The 18,548-nt window shown below is 38.5% G+C and overlaps 2 protein-coding genes across 2 annotated transcripts in view; both read right to left on the bottom strand.

Moving 5' to 3' along the window:
* Positions 1-18,548, bottom strand: part of LOC108110295 — an 80,134-nt gene that overhangs the window by 31,747 nt on the left and 29,839 nt on the right. The window contains 1 exon segment of the mRNA XM_017219295.2: positions 11,946-12,006. The gene's annotated coding sequence lies outside the window, so the exon portion shown is untranslated.
* On the bottom strand, positions 3,984-6,028 carry LOC108110296. Its single transcript, XM_017219297.1, has one exon. The coding sequence runs from the start codon at positions 5,802-5,804 to the stop codon at positions 4,137-4,139; it is 1,668 nt and encodes a 555-aa protein (XP_017074786.1). The 5' UTR covers positions 5,805-6,028; the 3' UTR covers positions 3,984-4,136.

Raw genomic sequence — 18,548 nt, 5'->3', positions numbered from 1 at the left:
GGTGGTTACACGGCACGGCTGACTCGGATAATGGCTGCTATTTGCGGCTGACCACATTATTATGCAATCGCCGCACTATAATGAAATGTGATTTCGGACTAAACATATTTAATTTCGGTTTCGCTTCATGTAAATTTCAACGCGGCAATTGGTTAATCAAATTGAAAGCAACGACCATAGATTGTCATCAATTATGAATGGTGTTTTATCATTTTCATTATCATCGTTATGATAATCATTGCTAATACAATTTTCACTGCCATTGTTAGTTAATCAACTTCAACAAAGGGAAAATATCTAAACACTAGAAAATTTTACTTTAAAATGGAGTTTCTTTAGTCTAAAGAGAAATTTCTTTTTATTGGATTGAAAGCCAAAGCTCAAAGAATGCCATCAATTACGGATTAAGTACAGAACTCGGCTATATGGTATATACATATAGCCAGGGAGTGCTTTATCTTCGTTGACATAACTCAGACACCGTTATCCAACACTGCAAAATATTTATTTTAATAAATTAAATGCAGTTTGGCGCATACAAACGAGCGCATCAACATGCATATTTCATATATCACAACAACGAACACACAAAAAGGCAGCGGGCAAACGGGAAAGGGGGGGGGCGGTGAGTTGTTGTTGTTATTTTTTTTTACACTTTCCTTTTATTTTTTTTATTATTTTTTTTTTTATATAAACTACCCAAGTAAAGTGAGTACCGCCGAACTCATGCATATAGAAATGATATGGAAAAAGGCGAACATAAATTACTTTTATATTTTGTCGCTATTTTTATATTGCCAACACTTGTGCGGAAATTGCGCGATGAAACGACGCTGCCCAGAAGCAAAATAAAATGGAAATGGCAGGGCGATGCGATGTTATGCGGTGCGGTGGTGGGGACCCGCAAGAAAATTGCCAGCCCCAGTGCAACGGTAATACGCGCGGGTCCGCCCCATTTTACCAGCATCTTTCCACCATTGCCGCCCACCATTTTTCCTGAATAAACACATAGCAGCTATGTATGTGTATGTGGGATGTGGCGATATTTACGCGAGATATTCAGCAGCAAATGCGCCATATTTCAGTTTTTAAAAAAAAAAAAAGAAAATGTAAAATAAAAATATCAAAAAACAAAGCGGAACAAGGGAGCTAAGATTTGTGGAGAAAAGGGTTTTACATTTTCTTTTTATACATTGGACAAAAATGTTAGACATTTATGATATTTTTTAGAAGATTTTTATTTTCCAACCAAAAAACCTTAAATAAGGATTAACAAAATTAGTTTTAATATTCTTAAAACTTTCTTTAGTTGCCTAAGGATTGCTATTTTAGTTAGTATCGCCCTTATTTTAGTTAATTTCTTGCTGTGTTTTCTGTTTCGGACATTGAATTTATGTTATGTTGATTCCACTCTTGACAAATACGGCAGATACCGAAGAGCGAAGAGCTGGGAATTGAAATGGCCAGGGGAAACGCTGGACATGATTTAGATGGCTAATTTTTGGCAAAGGCAACTAAGAGAGAAAAGCCATAAAGCCAGAAAGGGGAAGTAACTAAAAAACAAAGGAAAGCATTTTTCTAGCCAAAGATAAAGCAAAGTGCAGGGCATTCTATAGAGTGAAAATATAATAGAAAATATTGGTTTAATGTAGAAAGATTAAAAGAGTATTAATTGGGTAAAAGGGTATTTTATTCACTTTTTAAAATTTAAAAAAATCCTAAATTATTGCCCTTTATCAACCTATTCAGACTCGAAAATTACATTATTATTATTTCATTTTGGGCAGACTCAATAAATTGTATTTTTACTAAAAAAAAGTGAAAAACAAGGGAAAACATAAAACACACAACTAGCATTTATCCAAAAAGTTGGATGGGCGAACAGGGAAAGCGCATTAAAATAACACACAGAGTATCAAAATTACAGGAAAACCATATTCCCAGGCTTTGGCAAAAACAGGTGCAAGGGGGTGTGGGGCAGACACAGAAAAAATGGAATTAAATTGAAATGTAAAACAATTTTCCAATGAAAAACTCTTGCTTTTCATTTGTTTTCCTACTGTTCGCCCTTTGCATTTTGGCAACAACTTTGTTCTGTTTTTTTTCATTGGATGGAAATTTAGTGGTTAAAAGGGAAAGGGAGAAGGTTTATAACTAGGAAAAATGTTATATCTTATGTTTTATACAATTTTATTAATGATTTTCATTAAATATTAATGTATTTTTTAAGCCTTGCTAGGTTTAACTTAAAGAAAGTTAAGATATTATTTCCTAGAAAGATCTTTGAGTCTCTGAGGCCGCACTTTGCCATAGGTAAAACATAGGTAACCCCACCAAAGCTATGTATGTTAAAAGCTAGCCATAACTTAGTATTATTAAATTGGACTCTTTCTATTTCTTTCTTGAAAAACCAATAGTTCGAAGTAATTTAAAATAATTGGGAGGATCGATGAAAATATAAACCTAAACTTAAAAAACTGAAATATATCCCCTTTAATGGGGAAACCAATCAATGCCAAACTAACAGAAGTGCATTATTTAACTATAGAACTTACAGAAACCTCTTCATTACTCATTAGAAGCTCTCATAGAAGCTTCCTATTATAGCTTTCAGATATGGTTTCGTTTCAGATATAGTTTTCTAGAGAAGAAGTAGATAGTATTCAATTTCAATAAGCATAAAACATAAATACAAAGTGACTTCCATTCTTATACGATCTTTAGTTTTGTCTACAAAATCAATATGCCCCTTATTCGAAGGGTAGTTACCCTCGCATTTAGCATTCCTAGCAGGCAAATGAACTCACTTGAATAATCGCCACTCTGGGAGTTATCTCGCACTTTAAATACGTTGGCGAATTTTAATGAAAACGTCCTTTCAACGCGAGATAAATTATTCAAAAGTTTTCCATTGCCGCAGAGCAGAAGATTTCCAACGTTGATGTTGTATTTTTCTTAATGCTTTTGTTATTGTTGTTGTTGTTGTTATTGTTGTTGTTGTTGTTGTTGCTGTTGTTGTTGTCTTTGTTGTTCTTGTCGCCCAGCATTTTCGCATTTTATTTGTGTTGCCGGCCATTCTTATTTTTCACCTTTCCGAGTCCGGTTCTACATTTCTTTTTTTGCCAGTTTTATATATATTCTTGTTTTTTTTTTTAATATTTTTTTTTTGCATTGTTTGCCGAGCATTTCAGTTGCAGGCAACTCTGGACAGGCGCGGACCCCCCCTTTTTTGACCCTTTTCCGCCCATTTCCTGGCGTCCTTGTTTTGTTTGCCGGCCGCTTTCAAGTGCGAAAAACTCTTGGATGAGATTCATTCACTGATTTTCTCACCTCGCCATATCGGCCGTCTCGTTCTTAGCGGCTATCGTGCTCTCTTTTCAGCCAGCTGTCAGTTTGACAGAAATAGCCTGCAGTTTGGCGGTGCTGTACTTTTTATCTTTTTTTTATTTTCTGTTATGCATTTTTCCTACTGCAAAACTCGTTTAAACACCTTAATTTGGAAACATAAAATTTCCTTAGAGTTTTTTTTAAGTAATCTATATAAAACTTGTTGATCGGATTAAAGAACTCTTGCTGCTACATATATTGTAAATAATAATAAATATTCTCAAAAGTTGTGTTTCTACTGAATCTTAAGTAAATGCTAGCCTGCCTGTGTGCATTATTTAAGAGCCTTTTGTATGGAAGTTTACCTGTTATCCTTGCCCATCTGTATTTGGAAGCTTTTTAAATTCAAATCTTTATGTTTTAAATAAACCGAAATGGCATGAAATCTCCAGCTAAGTGCAACGTGCGACGACAACCGCAATGGTTTTGGGTTGCTTTTGCTCTTTTTTTGCCCTCTGGCCAAACACACCCACTTTATCGCACACACAGACTCGCCACAGGATTTGACCATTTTTATGTGGGCAACTACTACTGTGAAACGAAACTGGAATTTAAATAATGCTGAATGAGAATCGAGAATGAGAACAACAAAAGCATTTTCTGTGTCCTCATAAAATCATATTCGGTATTCGTTAACCTGAATTTGGGTCATTTATTTTACAGAATTCAAGAATTAACATTGAAATTTTATAGTTAGATTGGCCATGAATGTAACTTAAGATTTTGTAAATTACCTCTTAAGATTGTTATTAAGATTCACTATCGGTTTCAGATTCGTCAATTATGGTGTTTGCCATATGTAGTATTTTCGCTATGGTTTTCCTTTTAGTTTTGTCATGCGTTTTTGCTGGCTTTTTTGGTTTGCTTTCCAGTATTGTTTCAACTTTTGCTTTCAATCTTGAACCTAACACTTTCGAACTCTTCCCTGATCCAGAGGGTTTTTCAGAGGACATGGATCTAGTTCTCCTTCGAAGTTTTTCATAACACTCATCTCTTATTTTTTCCAACCTAACAAGTATTTCTTGATCCACATCATTGTCTACCAAGGATTCTTCTAACGTGTCATCGGAAAATTCTTGAAGAGATTTTTCAAGGTCAGTTTCAGAAGAACTGTCTTCGTCCATTTCTTCCAGATACAATTTTATAGTTTCCAATAGCTTTTTTGAATCGACTTTCCTCAGCGATGCTTTTGTTTTTTTAGTTACAGATTTTTCATGTTCTTTCTGTTTCTGTTTTCGGGCAGATTGCTTGTATCTTTTGGATTTTGAATCTTCCAGCTCGTTTTCATCGCTTTCATTGTATTCTGCTGGTTTACTGTTTAGCGTTTTCATTAGAGCTGCGTTGATGATCATATCTTCGATTTCGGAATGGGTTTCTTCCTTATCCGACTCAGGCGGAACGTAAGTCTCTCGCGAGCTGGACTTTATGCATTCTTTGGAAGGCCCATTGGTAGAATGGAAAGAACCCCCTACCGCTTCATCGGTATATATCGATGGGTTTGAGGTGGGGGTTCGGTTAAGGGAAAGTTTTCCATGTGAATTTCGATTTAGATTCATCTTAGTACGTGGCATTTTGCAACCGGGTCCAGTGTAGGTACTTAATAAATGTTTAGAGTTATGTTCAATTAAGACACCCTCGGTATCTTCATATACCATCAACTGCAGATTAAGACCTAGTTTTGTCTCTTTTGACTCATTCATAAGTTCCTTTGCGTCTATATAACGTAGTACCATGTAATCCGTATCAATATCCAAAAAGTCATCTGGCTCTTGTGAGTAAACATAGTTTCTTGCATTTCGCAAAACCGAACGTGATTGTATATAGTCACTATCGAAAAGTGTTAGGCTATAGCACATACGATGAGCTGTATTCGGAGCCACTACCCATAGTACATAGATATTATCTTCTTTGTCGCAAAATTGCTGCTCAATTTCGGAGGCGGCAACCTTGTCATTCATAAAGGTACACCAGGTGGTCTTGTAAATCATAAGGATCATTGGCAAATGATGATCATACTGACTACAATCGTTTAATAATCCATAATTGACAAAGCTCAAGTGCCGGCGACCAGGTTGAGTTTCAGGCTTGCCATCAGTTCCACCATATAAAATGATGGCAATGGCCTTTGGAATTCCAAGTGGAAAAGTTTCCGGGTTAATTCTCGTCCGATAGGGTTGATCATCGAAGATAACAAAGACGGTTATTTGGGGTTCTCGGCTATGTTTATGCATTAGATGAGACAATAGACCAGAGGGAAAAACCACTTGTTCACAACCGCTCACCGGACATTTGCCCGGAACTCGCGATAATTGTCCCAAAAGTCGTTCAAGTTCATTATCTTCATCCTCAGAGGTTTCTTTTTCGTACAGCCACGATGATGATGATGATGATTCGCTATTCAACAGACTTTTATTCATTTTTACAAAAAAGACATTAACTATTTGCTGTTAGAAAATATTTAACCAAAAATATCCAAACGAGAGAGTTAGGACAAAAAATGTTTTGATCTTTTGACTTTCAAAATAAAACTGAATGTTGTGACTAAAGTGAGTTACGTTGAAATCGCTGTACGACTGACAGCTTTAACTCGAGCTACATGGTTGGTGGAAAATTAATATGAGATCTGAAAATCGATGAGAAAAACAAGGAAAGCTGGGAAACTATCTCCACGGAATTTTGAGCTAACGAGCCAGCAAGCAGCAGACACATACACACGCACGCACACATGACCAAGAAACTTTTGCCTCAAATTTTTCGTTGGAAAAGTGTCGGAAAAAGTAGGGTGGCACTGCCCGTCATATATCCGAGTATTTTTGATTAAGCATTCCCCAGATACGAATTAAATCAATAACTTTTGGCTGGCCAAAAACAAATTGAATTCAAAAGTTCGTTGGCCATAAAACAAAGGCACAAAGTTTGAAGACATTGAATTTTTGCTGATCGACTTGGGGGTTACCCATGCTACCCATTATTATATAAAAAATTATAATACAGATTATGGTTTTGGAAAATTTGTTTTTCCTTGAAAATATTTCTTTAACTTGGAGTACATCTGAATACCCATCGATGTGAACTGCGAAGTATTCCCAGTACGAATCCGCTTTCCTTTTTGATATCACCTGCTGGCCATAAAAAAGGTTTGTTACTGCCCCACCCCCCCGTCAATAAGCGTAATGAAACGTAATTTGAATGGCTCTTAAGTGGCTTTCGGGTCAGCTGAGTGTGTTGCCAGGTAGGTATATATATATATATATATATATATATTTGTGGCTAAAAGGATATGGTTTTATATATGGCTGTAAGTCCAGGCCAATCGTGTGAAAATTGAGCTGCCCAGTGGCCAAAATTAACTGCTTCACAGCATCTACCAGCAAGGAGGGAAAAAAAGGGAAACCCAAAGGCGACGAACACAATGGGAATGCGAAAAGTGGGCGTGACCATTGGAAAGAAAGTATAAGGCGCAAGTCGTGTCCGATTTATGGCCCGGATAATGCAGGCGACTTACGAGCGTTAAAATTATGCAGCCACTGCATTAAAAAGCGCTGAAAGTGTTGCACGACAAATGGCCCGGGAGCAGGCCAAAACCCCGAGGCATTAAACGTCGAACAGATGGCATCAATTTGTATTGAAAAATCGAGGGAAAACGTAAAAGAAGAAGAAGCTGCTGCTTCTGCTGCTGCTGTTGGAAAAAATCCTTGGATAAGGAAAAGAAAAGAAAACCACAGCGTGGGAATCTGAGTTAAGGAAAGCCTTTAAAAAAAAAAAAGGTAATTTCTTTTTTTCTGTGGCGCAAAAGTAAAGAGCGACATGTATTTTAAACGAATGTTACGAGTTATTAACCTTTAAAGGAAAACCTTAACCTTATTGGAAAATCTATCTATCTATCTCTCATAACATCCATTTTCCTTGTTTTCCTTGCAAATTTACAAATATTTTTATAAACTTTTTCCCTTGAATGGGTTGAAATACTTTTGGAGGTTGTCGAAATGCCTGTTTTCTCTGGTCCATAAGCTCACGTTGGACAATTACTTAGTGGGCATTGAGCTTTGGAGGAGCCACTGTCCACCAGCCCAGCATTCATTCATTCCACTCGAATCCACTGGCCATGAATAAGCCGAGCACTCAAACACTCACTTGACACTCACACTCGCACTCGAAGATAGAAATGGGCAAACAACAAATGGCCGAAATGCGAGTCGGAAAAGCGATGTTGTCCTCCTGTGTCTGTCCCTTTCCAGCTCATTTTCCACGACATGAACGTGGAGACGGACAGGGATAAGGATACGGACATGGACTCTGGCTGCGGACCCAGACCCGGGGACCCATTCCCCGGCCATGTTGTAATGTAATGTAATGTGCGTGCTGCCAGCTGAAATAAAGAAAATGAAGCGTCACTCGCAACGGGGTCGACGGGGGGCGGTCAAAGTTGAGTTCGGTTATGGAGGAACAGAGGGTAGGGGTCAGGGGGCAGGACAGTTGGCGTGGCAGGGTCAGACAGGATGTTGGCAACAAAAGCCAAAAGTGGTACCGCGTAAAAATAAAACAACAAGGCGGCTGGCTCTTCAAGCCCAACAGCGAAACAGTCAAAGCTCGAGAATCGAAGGCATCGATGGGTTGGTGGCTGGTATTGGTATTATATTGGCGAGGTCAGTAAGTTTTTCCCCTTCAGCCCTGATGACTTTTCCTCGCCACTTTTTTCTCATATCTGTGTACACAAGTACAGTGCAGTGCAGTTGTGTGTGTGCGTGTGTGTGTGTATGTGCCAGTGCTCAACACGTTCAGTATTTTATGGTGTCGCTTACAGGCGAAATGGGAGCCCAGCGCAAACAGATACCGAGAATCGAAAAGAGCATAAGTAGTACACGGAGAGAAAATAGAAATAAATATGTTGTAGAAGTTTCCATTATAAGAATTTGTTGGCTTTTAGAAGTTGTTTTTTCTTAAGTTCTTAAGTTTTTATGGATTTAAGTTTAAGTTCAATACATGAAAGTCACATTCTCTTTATGATAGATCTAAGTTCTATAACAAATTTCTCTCTGTGTAGTATGCAAAGTCGACTGCAGAGCTGGCAGATGAGAGTGAGGTGGATAGAATGGCTCAAATTACGCAGACTACGAAATTAATATGGAAATCGACTGAATATGGTAAACGAAGCCAAGTAAAGTACAGAGTACCAGAGATGAGCAGTGGGTAGATGAGAGATTCTATATTGAATGAAAATTTTAACATGTTTATAATTTAATCATTTTATATATGTTTTATTAATAAATGTCAACTGAAAGAGAGAAAGATAAGATAAGGGATTTGGAAGATCTAAGAACTTTTACCAAAGAACCAAGAAAGAAAGTGAAGAAAAACGATTTTCTAGGCTAATGTACAAAAAGAGAAGCTTTTCTTGGTTTTTCTTAAAAGAAAAACCTAAGTTTTTAGCATAATTTTCCATTTCAATTAAAGGTCTTCGACTTATACACAGTTTATAACCTTTGCCAGGATTATCTTTCCCTATCGTGTCACGAACTCATAACCAGTAGAAAAATTTCAGCTGACTGTGAAGTTTTGGAACAGGTTAAGAGAGGGGTAGTCCAAGGGGGGTGATAGTGTATGGGAACAAGGTACATATTATTTGGGAATTGGTGGCTTAAAGGAAGAGTCCTGGCCTTTGGTCAATTGAAACGGTTCAAAAGGGCGTTCGGCCTGCGGTCTTTAGCCCATACTCTTCTTCATACTCCTCTTTATCCACTTCCTTTTCGCTTCTTGCACTCTTCTCAAACACGTTTTTCTTTCCCGTATCGACGCGGCCATATAAATTTCACTCTGGCAAATGGTTTTTATTGGCAGCCAGCAAACTGACCCCCTTCCAGCCACCAGCCACCAGCCACCAGCATTCAACCTCCAACCTCTACAGCCTCGAGAGCTCAAAAAGGTTAAATTTGGAAAATTGGTACGTGATTGGATTCAAAGCGCAAAATAAGTGCGTCAGAGTGGGTTTTCTCTTTTGCAGCTCCTCGGCCTCTTTTCACTTATGGGAATGAAAACATACTTTTTCCTTTTTTTTCCCCTTTTTCCGTTTTGTTTTTCATTTTGGCACACCACTCTAGCCACGATTTGTAATAAGAATGTGTTTTTTATATATTTTGCGGTCGAGTTGTGTGAAAAATTGGAACTTCTGCCAAGCCATGATGATGATGATGGCTGGCATCCAATATATAGATATATATATATACATATGGCGGCGGTATCTGGCTACTGGCATATACACAGACATCCATAAGTTTAAGTATTTGTGGTCTTGTGTTTGATTGCTGGCCATAAAACGGTCATTTGTTTGTTGGCCAGTTTGTGTAACTGAACTGAAACCGAAACCAAAACCAAAATCGAACTGAACTGAACTGAACTGGACTGGACTGGACTGGTTAGCTAATAACTGGCCATTGGGTTTTTTTTTGTTCATTCAACAAACGTACAACATGGCGTATGAGTAATATTTGAATAGCTCTTTCTCTCGCTCGTTGCGCCTGTAAAGTTGCAAATGTGGTGTGTGTCAGCAACAGATGGCAAAAAAAAAGGGTAGTGACAGTTGATACTAAAATCCCTAAATTAGGTTTAACTTTTTTGAAAAGGCCAAACTGTAGCTTTACCAATACGATTTTCAGTTAGTGGTAGCTAAATTAAATTACTGATTAAATAAGCTTTTTACTAGCTATGACTTTCTTTAAAGTTAAAACTTAAACTAACATTCGAAAAACCATTACCCTTAAAGTTCACCTCGCAGCTTAAAAATATGCAAAAACCGAAATCAAATTGCCAAAATATTTGCCAAACTATTGGCAGTCCATCAATCGTGGGATAAGCCCGAAATCCTCTCGAAAAACGACCATGGCCATTATAGCGGAATATATAGTATATATATACCATGCACTGAACTGTACCGATAATCGGACTTACGTTGGCTTTGACCATAGCCATTTGTCCGGAATTGATAAACACCGTAGAAAGAAAGGGGGATGGCGGAGGAGAAACTCTCGGACTTTTCGATGATTTATTTCACTAACCAATCAATATAATACGACAAACAATTTTATTGTTTTTAATTAAAAAGTCAACGCAATATTGTTGCTGCTGGCATTTCCATAAACTTATTCATTCCAGAAAGATATATATATATATATATATATATATATATATATATATAGTGCATGTTTGGCACATGACAATTTACAGATTTATCTGTCACAATTTCCCTGCCTTTATTCTGTAACTGTTGTTGTCATAATTAATTGGCATTTATTATGCCAGAGCAATAAAAAGCAAACACGGGGAAAAAAAAGGCCAACCAGAAATGGCTGTGATGCCTGAATTATGGTAACCGGGGAGATCTATCTATCTATCTATGTTTTTTCCCCCCTCCCCCCCACCACTCATAGTCCCATTTCGCCCATCGAGGTTGATGGCTTTTAATCACTTAATTGAAGCTAATTAGAACCGCAAATTCAATGGTTGCTGCTAGCAATATCGGTTTTGGGTTTTCAAATCAATTCAAGCTGCGTTTAATTAAGGACTTTGAGTCCCATTTAGTTGGTGGATATACACTTATGACTCGTAACTTGACTCGGCTGACTCAAATGAATCATATTCTCAAGTGCCCACCAGTCAGGAGCCACTTTCCCGGGGCACATCATTAAATCACCGCAAAAGTTCAGAAATGCATTTCATTTGAAAATCATGAAACGGCCAAACAACAACAATCTGGCACTTTCGACATTACAAATTACAAGCTGATGGCTGTCAGGGAGAAAGAGGGAGAGAGAGAGAGGGTGAGAGTCGTGGAGCAAACGGTTCAGGGGTGAGGGGTCAGAACTCAGAGGTTGGGCTACAGTTGAAGAAAGCAACATGGAAGACTTCGGGGAATCAAGTTTAGGGCGCAAGCGAAAGTTGGAGGCTTAATATATTTATGATTTCTTTTCTTTTCTTTCATAAATTTATTTAAAATTAGAATTAAAATATAAAAAAATCATGACTTATTTTATAATAATAAACCTATTTAAGATTTATCCAAGACCACAAGAACAGGGTATAAAAAATAACAGGCCAGGTAACAAGCTTTTGCAGTGTTGGGTGTTGGCCATGTGGGCGCTAGGCCTGGGGATTAGAAGGCGTGGCGTGGCTCTCTATAGAGGGGGATTCGCAACGATTGCAATCTGCGGTGCTTCAACGACGCTTAATGTTGCCTACAATCCACAATGTCAGCCATTTATCATTCGCCAGAGCTGAGCTCAGTTTACTGGCCAACTGACTGAATGACTGACTGACTTACTGACTGACTGAATGACTGAGTAACTGACAGTTGGAAGAGGGTGAAAGGCAAACCAAAATTGGCGTTATGAACTCTCTGCAAAATAAGTAAGTGAAGTGGAGTGGCAAGGCAAGGAAAGGGGGGAGGGCATCAACTATTTCTGAGAAGAAAACCACCCCCCCAGAAGTGGGTCAGGTGATGGGGTCTTTCATTGAGGGAACTTAACCTTAAAAATAAGTAAAAGGAAATAATAACTCTTACTTACCCAAAGTGAGTCGACTAAAAAAAAACGTTACTTTCAGCAGATCGAAGTTTAAGTTAATGTTCTGCAAAGATAAATCGTTAAATACTGCTTAGTAAAATGTATAAAAAGTGTGGGTTTAGGCCAAAGAAAAAGACAAGCAATCAGAGGACAGAGGACCGTTAAAATCCAAGTACCATTTCCAGATTTCTTTTGTTTTTTGTTTTTATACCCGTTACTCGTAGAGTAAAAGGGTATACTAGATTCGTTGAAAAGTATGTAACAGATAGAAGGAAGCTTTTGCGACCCTATAAAGTATATATATTCTTGATCAGAATCAATAGCGAAGTCGATTGAGCCATGTCCGTCTGTCCGTCCGTCCGTCCGTCCGTCCGTCCGTCCGTCCGTCCGTCCGTCCGTATGAACGCTGAGATCTTAGGAACTATAGCAGATACAAAGCTGAGATTAAGCATGAAGATTCTTGAGGTCCCGGGACAGCGCAAGTTTATTACAGCATCCTGCCACGCCCACTATAACGCCCAAAAATCGCAAAAAACTAAAACTGCTGACATCTCAGGAACTATTGGAGCTAGAAAGTTGAAATTCAAAAAGTATAATCTTTAGATGCTAGCGCATCTTATAGTGGTTCTACTATGCAGCCACACCCACCCATACGCCCACAAGGCTCAAAAGACGGTTTTCGGATTTTCTAGAAAAGCTGATATCTCGGTAACTATAAGAGATAGAAAGTTCGGATCAAGCATGTATGTTTCTATGATGCTCCCAATGCGAATTGTTTTTTTTCCGATCACGCCACGCCCACTCTAACGCCCACAAAACCCGAAAAACCGAAAATGCAAAAATTTCGAAAACTATAAAAGCTACACAATTTTGCTTAGAAACACGTATTTAGGAGATGCCTCTGCAACTTGCCACAAAGTTGCATCCGGCCACGCCCACTCTAACGCCCACAACTCGCGGAAAACTGTGGAGTCTATAATATTATTATGAATTCCTTCGTTTGACCTTGTGTAACTTATTTCTGTTAATATCTATCGATTTACAAGAGATTTTTCAAATCGGAACATTATTTCGCTATTTATGAAGAAATTAAGGTTATAAGGCTCCACATGGGCAGTGACGTCACTATAAGCATACTCAACATACTTCCTCTGACAATAGGTGGCGCCTTGTGAATTTCCACTAGCAAAATTAATATTTTAAAATTGTGTAAAACAGTAACGGGTATCTTATAGTCGCGACACTCGACTATAGCGTTTCCTCTTGTTTTTTTTTGTGTGGTTTTTCTTGGCCAGATAAAAAAAACATTATCCGTTTTATGGCCGCATCTTAGCACTTGCTTTGTCTCGGTCTTAGTTGCCTTAATTCTTTTTAAGCTTTTAATAATAATTGTTTTCTTTTTTCTCTTTCCTTGCTGCCACAGTTTTAATTGCACTTCATTTTCGGGTGTTTTTGGGTTTCTCGATGTTTTTTTTCGGGTAGCGAATTAAATTTTGTTTTTCGGCCTGCGTTGGCCGGCCTATCCCCTTTTGTCAGCCAGTTTGCCTGCCATTCGCTGATTAATTTAAGCGCTCTAGTAATGCATAAATTAATGTTAAATAACGGCTACCCAGCAGGGCCAGCTGGCTAAAAGCAGCTGACACTGTTCACACACTGAGAGAAATGGGTAGAGGTGGCTGTCATGGGTTGGGAGGGGTGAAAATTTGCAACCGAATCAGAACGAATCAATATGCTTGTAAATTCTCCAACCGCCTGTTCAGATCGTCTAACATATATGCACTGAGAGAAATTGTTTTAAGTTTCTAACTTAACTTTATGTTAGAAAATCTTGATAAAAGTTCAAAAAATAAATCTTATAAAGAAGTTCTTAGAACTTATCATAGCTAGTTAGTTTAGATTTTTGATTTTGATCTCATTTTGGTATATATTTTCTTGCAGTGCAACATCAATTATAATTTACTGGACGATGTGTGTGCGAGTCTGTTTTTTCCGCTTCATATGCTTCAGGGGTCAATTTGGAGGCTGCATTCAGCCATTGGGCTCATTACGGGCCCTGTAAAATGCATTTCCATCACTCACCATCAGACAAATTTGATATTATTTCCACACAAAACTGGCTACTATCTATCTATGTACCAGTTTATACATCTATCTATGAGCGAGTACTGTGTGTATGTTAGCCAGTTAGCCCCTGGAAAATTTTCCCAACGTAAATTGTAATTGAATGTTTGGAAGGAAATCGGTTGAAATTAATGCCATGTTTTTGGTTTCCTGCATTTTGTCTTTTGTAAAACGCAATCGGCCAAAAGGGCTTTTCACAAAATTTCCAGTTTTGGGCAAAAAACAGAGAGGGGGAAGAATTTCATCTTTGTTTGCCGGGCAAGTTGCCACTTTCAAACCGTTTTAGATGCCTTTTGTGGCTCTTAGTCTGCTAATTAACTGCAAATTGCTTTTGCCAGCAAAGGCAGCCTTCTATTTGGGAAAAGGGATTTCCACCTTTCCACCTTCCCAAAAAAAAAAAAAAGGCAACACTGAAGTGTTCAATTTCATTTGCGACTTGCGACTTGTTTTTTGGGGCTGCCATGACAATTTCAAATTAAACTCAAAATATTTTTATATCCTGGGCTTCTGCGGTTAGAGATAGATGCAGAGATAGATAGATGCAGAGATAGGATAGATACAAAGATAGGATAGATACATAGATAGGATAGATACATAGATAGAATAGATAGATAGATAGAAAAAAAAACAATCACTGATTGCCGATAGACGATTTCCGATTGCCTGTTGCTGATCAATTAAGTCTAATGACATGTGATTGCTGTTGTTTTCCTGCCTGTTTCACTTAGTTTTAATTGCAGCTCGTTTGGCCATTATATCGAAGGATATAACCTTCGATGTTTGTTGTTTTGTTTCGAGAGATTGTTGCAGGTGCAATGGTATTGTGTTTTGTTTTCCCCCAGAAAATCTCCTCTTTGTTGGTTTCCTTTACCTTTTCACAAGACATTTTCCATTTTGTTATTTCTATTTCCTCTAATGGTAATGCAATTAATTCGAAAGTTTATTTAACTATTGTAAGGTCTTTGTTTTTCCAAGAATACTTTGTATATAGAGGAAAATTTGTATAGCTGATGGTGCTGCTGCTAATGATTTTGAAAATGGTTCTCAGGCTTTTCTTTGGCCTGTAATGCCAGTTAATGCCACTTAATTAATAACCTCAACTTTTTTTCCGTTTCCCTTGTTGTTGTTGTTCTTCTTCTTCTACCATTTAGTATTACAAAATTTTCACGAAACAAGAAAAAAAAAACACTTTTTGCCACTTCCATTTTGTTTGGCATTGTAATTGCATTTGCTGGGCCATTAAAGTCTTAACAGATTAAATAAATAAATAACCGAGAAGGTTTGCAATTCCATTACCTCGCATGAGGGGAATGCCAAAGAGAATGTGAGTATGTGAATGTGAGAGAGGTATTTGAATGGCAGTGTATTGCATATGCATATGTGTATGTAGATTGTGCCAACATAACTCAAATAGAAATTCAAAACTCGGCCCGAAGTCGAAAACTGAGAAATTTGCATACAAAAGTATCTGGATGCTGTAGGAAATTCTTTGACTTCAGCATCCTTTTGCCACTGAATGCATGCCAAGATGGAAAGGCAGGAAAGGAAAAGAAAAAAAATATGAAGAAATTGTAAACGACATCGCTTATTTTTTTTTTTTGTGTTCCCAATACCTTACCCGTTCCTTGCGCCTTCTTGAGGCCCTTTCTCTTACCCCTTCTTTTACCCTTTCTTTTACCCTTTCTCTTACCCCTTCATCACCCATTACAATTGCAGCTGGCAAAAGATGAAGGCGAGTCTAGAATACTATTAAATACACAAGGGAAGCTACTTTTAACCCAAATCTGCGGGCATGAAAGCCAGCCAACCAGCCAGCCAGTCAGCTAAGGACTAGGGTATGGGTTAAGGGTTAAGAAAGAAGGGAGTGCCCAGAGGAGCCGTTGGAATCAGTGGGTTTGGTAGCGGAGCAGGCCACACATGAGCACAAATAATGCAGCGATGGCGGCCACGTGGAGCCTTGCCAAAGGGGCAATCGTGGGTTAACTTCGGGTTGTATATGTCTGTGTGTGTGTGTGTGTGTTCCTGCCAAGGGTTAAGGCAAGAGGCGGTGCTGTTCGCAGGGTTAAAGGCATCGGCTTACTGGCAGCGACACTTTTCAGACAGTGGCAGCCAGGCAGGCGTCGTTTAAGCTCCACATTGATATGCATGTTACGCACTGTAGTTCAGGAACTAAGGAAAATTGTAACAGAAAATATATGAAAATTATGTAAGAGTTTGAAAACTTGTTTTTGGGGATATAGAAATGAATGAAATTAGCTTGCAATATTATCGATTTTGATAAAGACTAATGGAAAGGAGTTTCCAGATTGGAAACTGAAGTAAATTTAACATTCCTGATTTATTTTTCATTGAATAAGAATATTTATTTTTAATAACTTTAGTCCCACTGTACATTTAGCAACTGGATTTTGAGGCACTTTGGCAGTTGCCTTGCGGCATTTGGTTCAGTTGCAGATGCAGGATTGCATATTGCTCGTGTTGCAGCGTCGTGATTAAGCCGCAATTTTTATACAATATTTGTATGGCATGAGTGTGGGGTTTGTCTGTGTGTGTGTGGGTGTATCGTAGGAAGGGGAGAAAGGGGCATAGAGTTATTTGTGGTTATCGTTTGGCCACATAATGACATTCGCTCCTTGCTGGTCGTATAATGCAGATATTACAATATGCGGATTATTAGGCATTATGCATATGTCCCTTTTCGCCGCCTCTGTTTTTCACTCGTTTCACGCTCCGTCTGCCTGTTATTGTGTGCTAACAATTTCTATTCATAAAAGAGTGTCTGTGTGTGTGTGTGTGAGGAGTATCTGTGTGTGTGTGTATGTGGCATGCAAATTTATTGTGTACTTTCGCCGCCAAGTTGCGGCATGTCAAACCATATCCCTTTCGCTGCCACCCCAACCCCGTTTTCCAAAAGCCAAAGTGAGCTTTTGATTTCGGATTTGCATTTGTATGATAGAGAAGGGAGGGGGGGGAGGGGTAGGCGATGGCGATAGGCGGGGGTGGCTATTGGGATTTGGGTGCCAAGGTCTGCGAATGTGTCATTAGCATCGCATTCAGTGGAAGCTATAATCGCTATAAAGGGAAACTTTTCAAGGGATCTTAAGGGCAAAGGCTTTTGCAATGGATTTTTCTTTAATTTTTTTGTAATATATATATATATATAATATATATCTATATAAAAGTAGTATTTTCTTAATATTCTTTGTAGTTAAAGTGAAAACGTAATCAGGATTTTCCCAGAATTTATCCTTTTATCATTTCTCATTTCGTTTGAAATGTAATCCCCGATTCTTAAGCTAATCATTGGCTAGCAGCCACGCCCTTGTTGAGACTTTCTTTCTTATTACTGCCTTGGCTTTGTTTTTGTTTTTGGTTTTATTCATTTAATTTGTTTTGGAGGCCACGCTGCGTATACGCAATACGGGCACTCACTTTGTTTCAATATGCATGAAGCCACACTTCCTCTTTTACACGCATTCTTTCTTCCTCGGTCTCTTACATACAGTGGCTGAGACGCAGACAAACACATACAGACACCGGCAAACACACACACACACACACACACACACACATATACATACATATGAGCTGCTTGCACAGTCGGGCTCAAAGTCACTTAACCAAATAAATTTTTGCAAAAAAAGCAAGAAAAAAAACACGCGTAAAGGGGGGAGGGGGCGGAAGAAAAGCGGTGGACAGGGGGCGTGACTGGCGCTGCCGTTGCCGTCGCTGTCGCTGTTGTTGTTGCTGTTGCTCAAGTATTTATTTTGCTTGAGTGCGCTACAGTTTTTAAGTTTGTTTGCACTGAAAACTCAAGGCACAACTTGCAAATATTCATTACAAACAAACAAACAAACAGAGGAGGCGGTGGCCTGGGCATGGCTGTACTTTGGGGGTCTTTAGGGGTGGGGGTTAAGAAAGAGAAGGGGAGAACTGAAGCCAGAAGGAAGTAGTCTCGCCATGCTTTCTCTCGACAGCGCGAACTTAATGTGATTAAAATTGTATGGCTGTCGTTGGCTGTTTGTGTTGGTATGGGTAAAAAGCACAGGAACGAAGCTTCTGGCTTCCTTTACCTCGCTCGACCCGCTTTCTTCAAGCTTGTTTCGAAGGAATTCTTAAGAGATCTATAGATGTAGAGCAGTTCGACGTGTCGATACCCCACAAACTTTACTTCACTTCGCAACCCTCATAAGTATGCTATAATATTTGGTATTAACGATTTCGCAGGGCTAAAGAATTTGGGAAGTTTTGGGTTATAAGTAGAGATATTTCTATATGTTGATGGGATTTTTTGAAATGATTAGTTTTTCTGCGATATTTGAAAATGATTTTTAAAGAATTTTGTTTAAATCTAATAAGTAAATGCTGCTGTTAGCTTATTCATAACCCTCTTTTAAGTAAACTTAAGTTAGGAACTTTTGGTTAAAAGAGTATATAGTTATCCTGCAGTTATATTCCATCAACTTTTAGCCACAGACTGTCCGA

Source organism: Drosophila eugracilis, unplaced genomic scaffold, assembly GCF_018153835.1.
Source record: "Drosophila eugracilis isolate 14026-0451.02 unplaced genomic scaffold, ASM1815383v1 contig_2147, whole genome shotgun sequence".
NCBI lineage: Eukaryota > Metazoa > Arthropoda > Insecta > Diptera > Drosophilidae > Drosophila > Drosophila eugracilis.
Note: the sequence above shows the minus strand (reverse complement) of the source record. Positions and strands in the feature narration are given on the sequence as shown.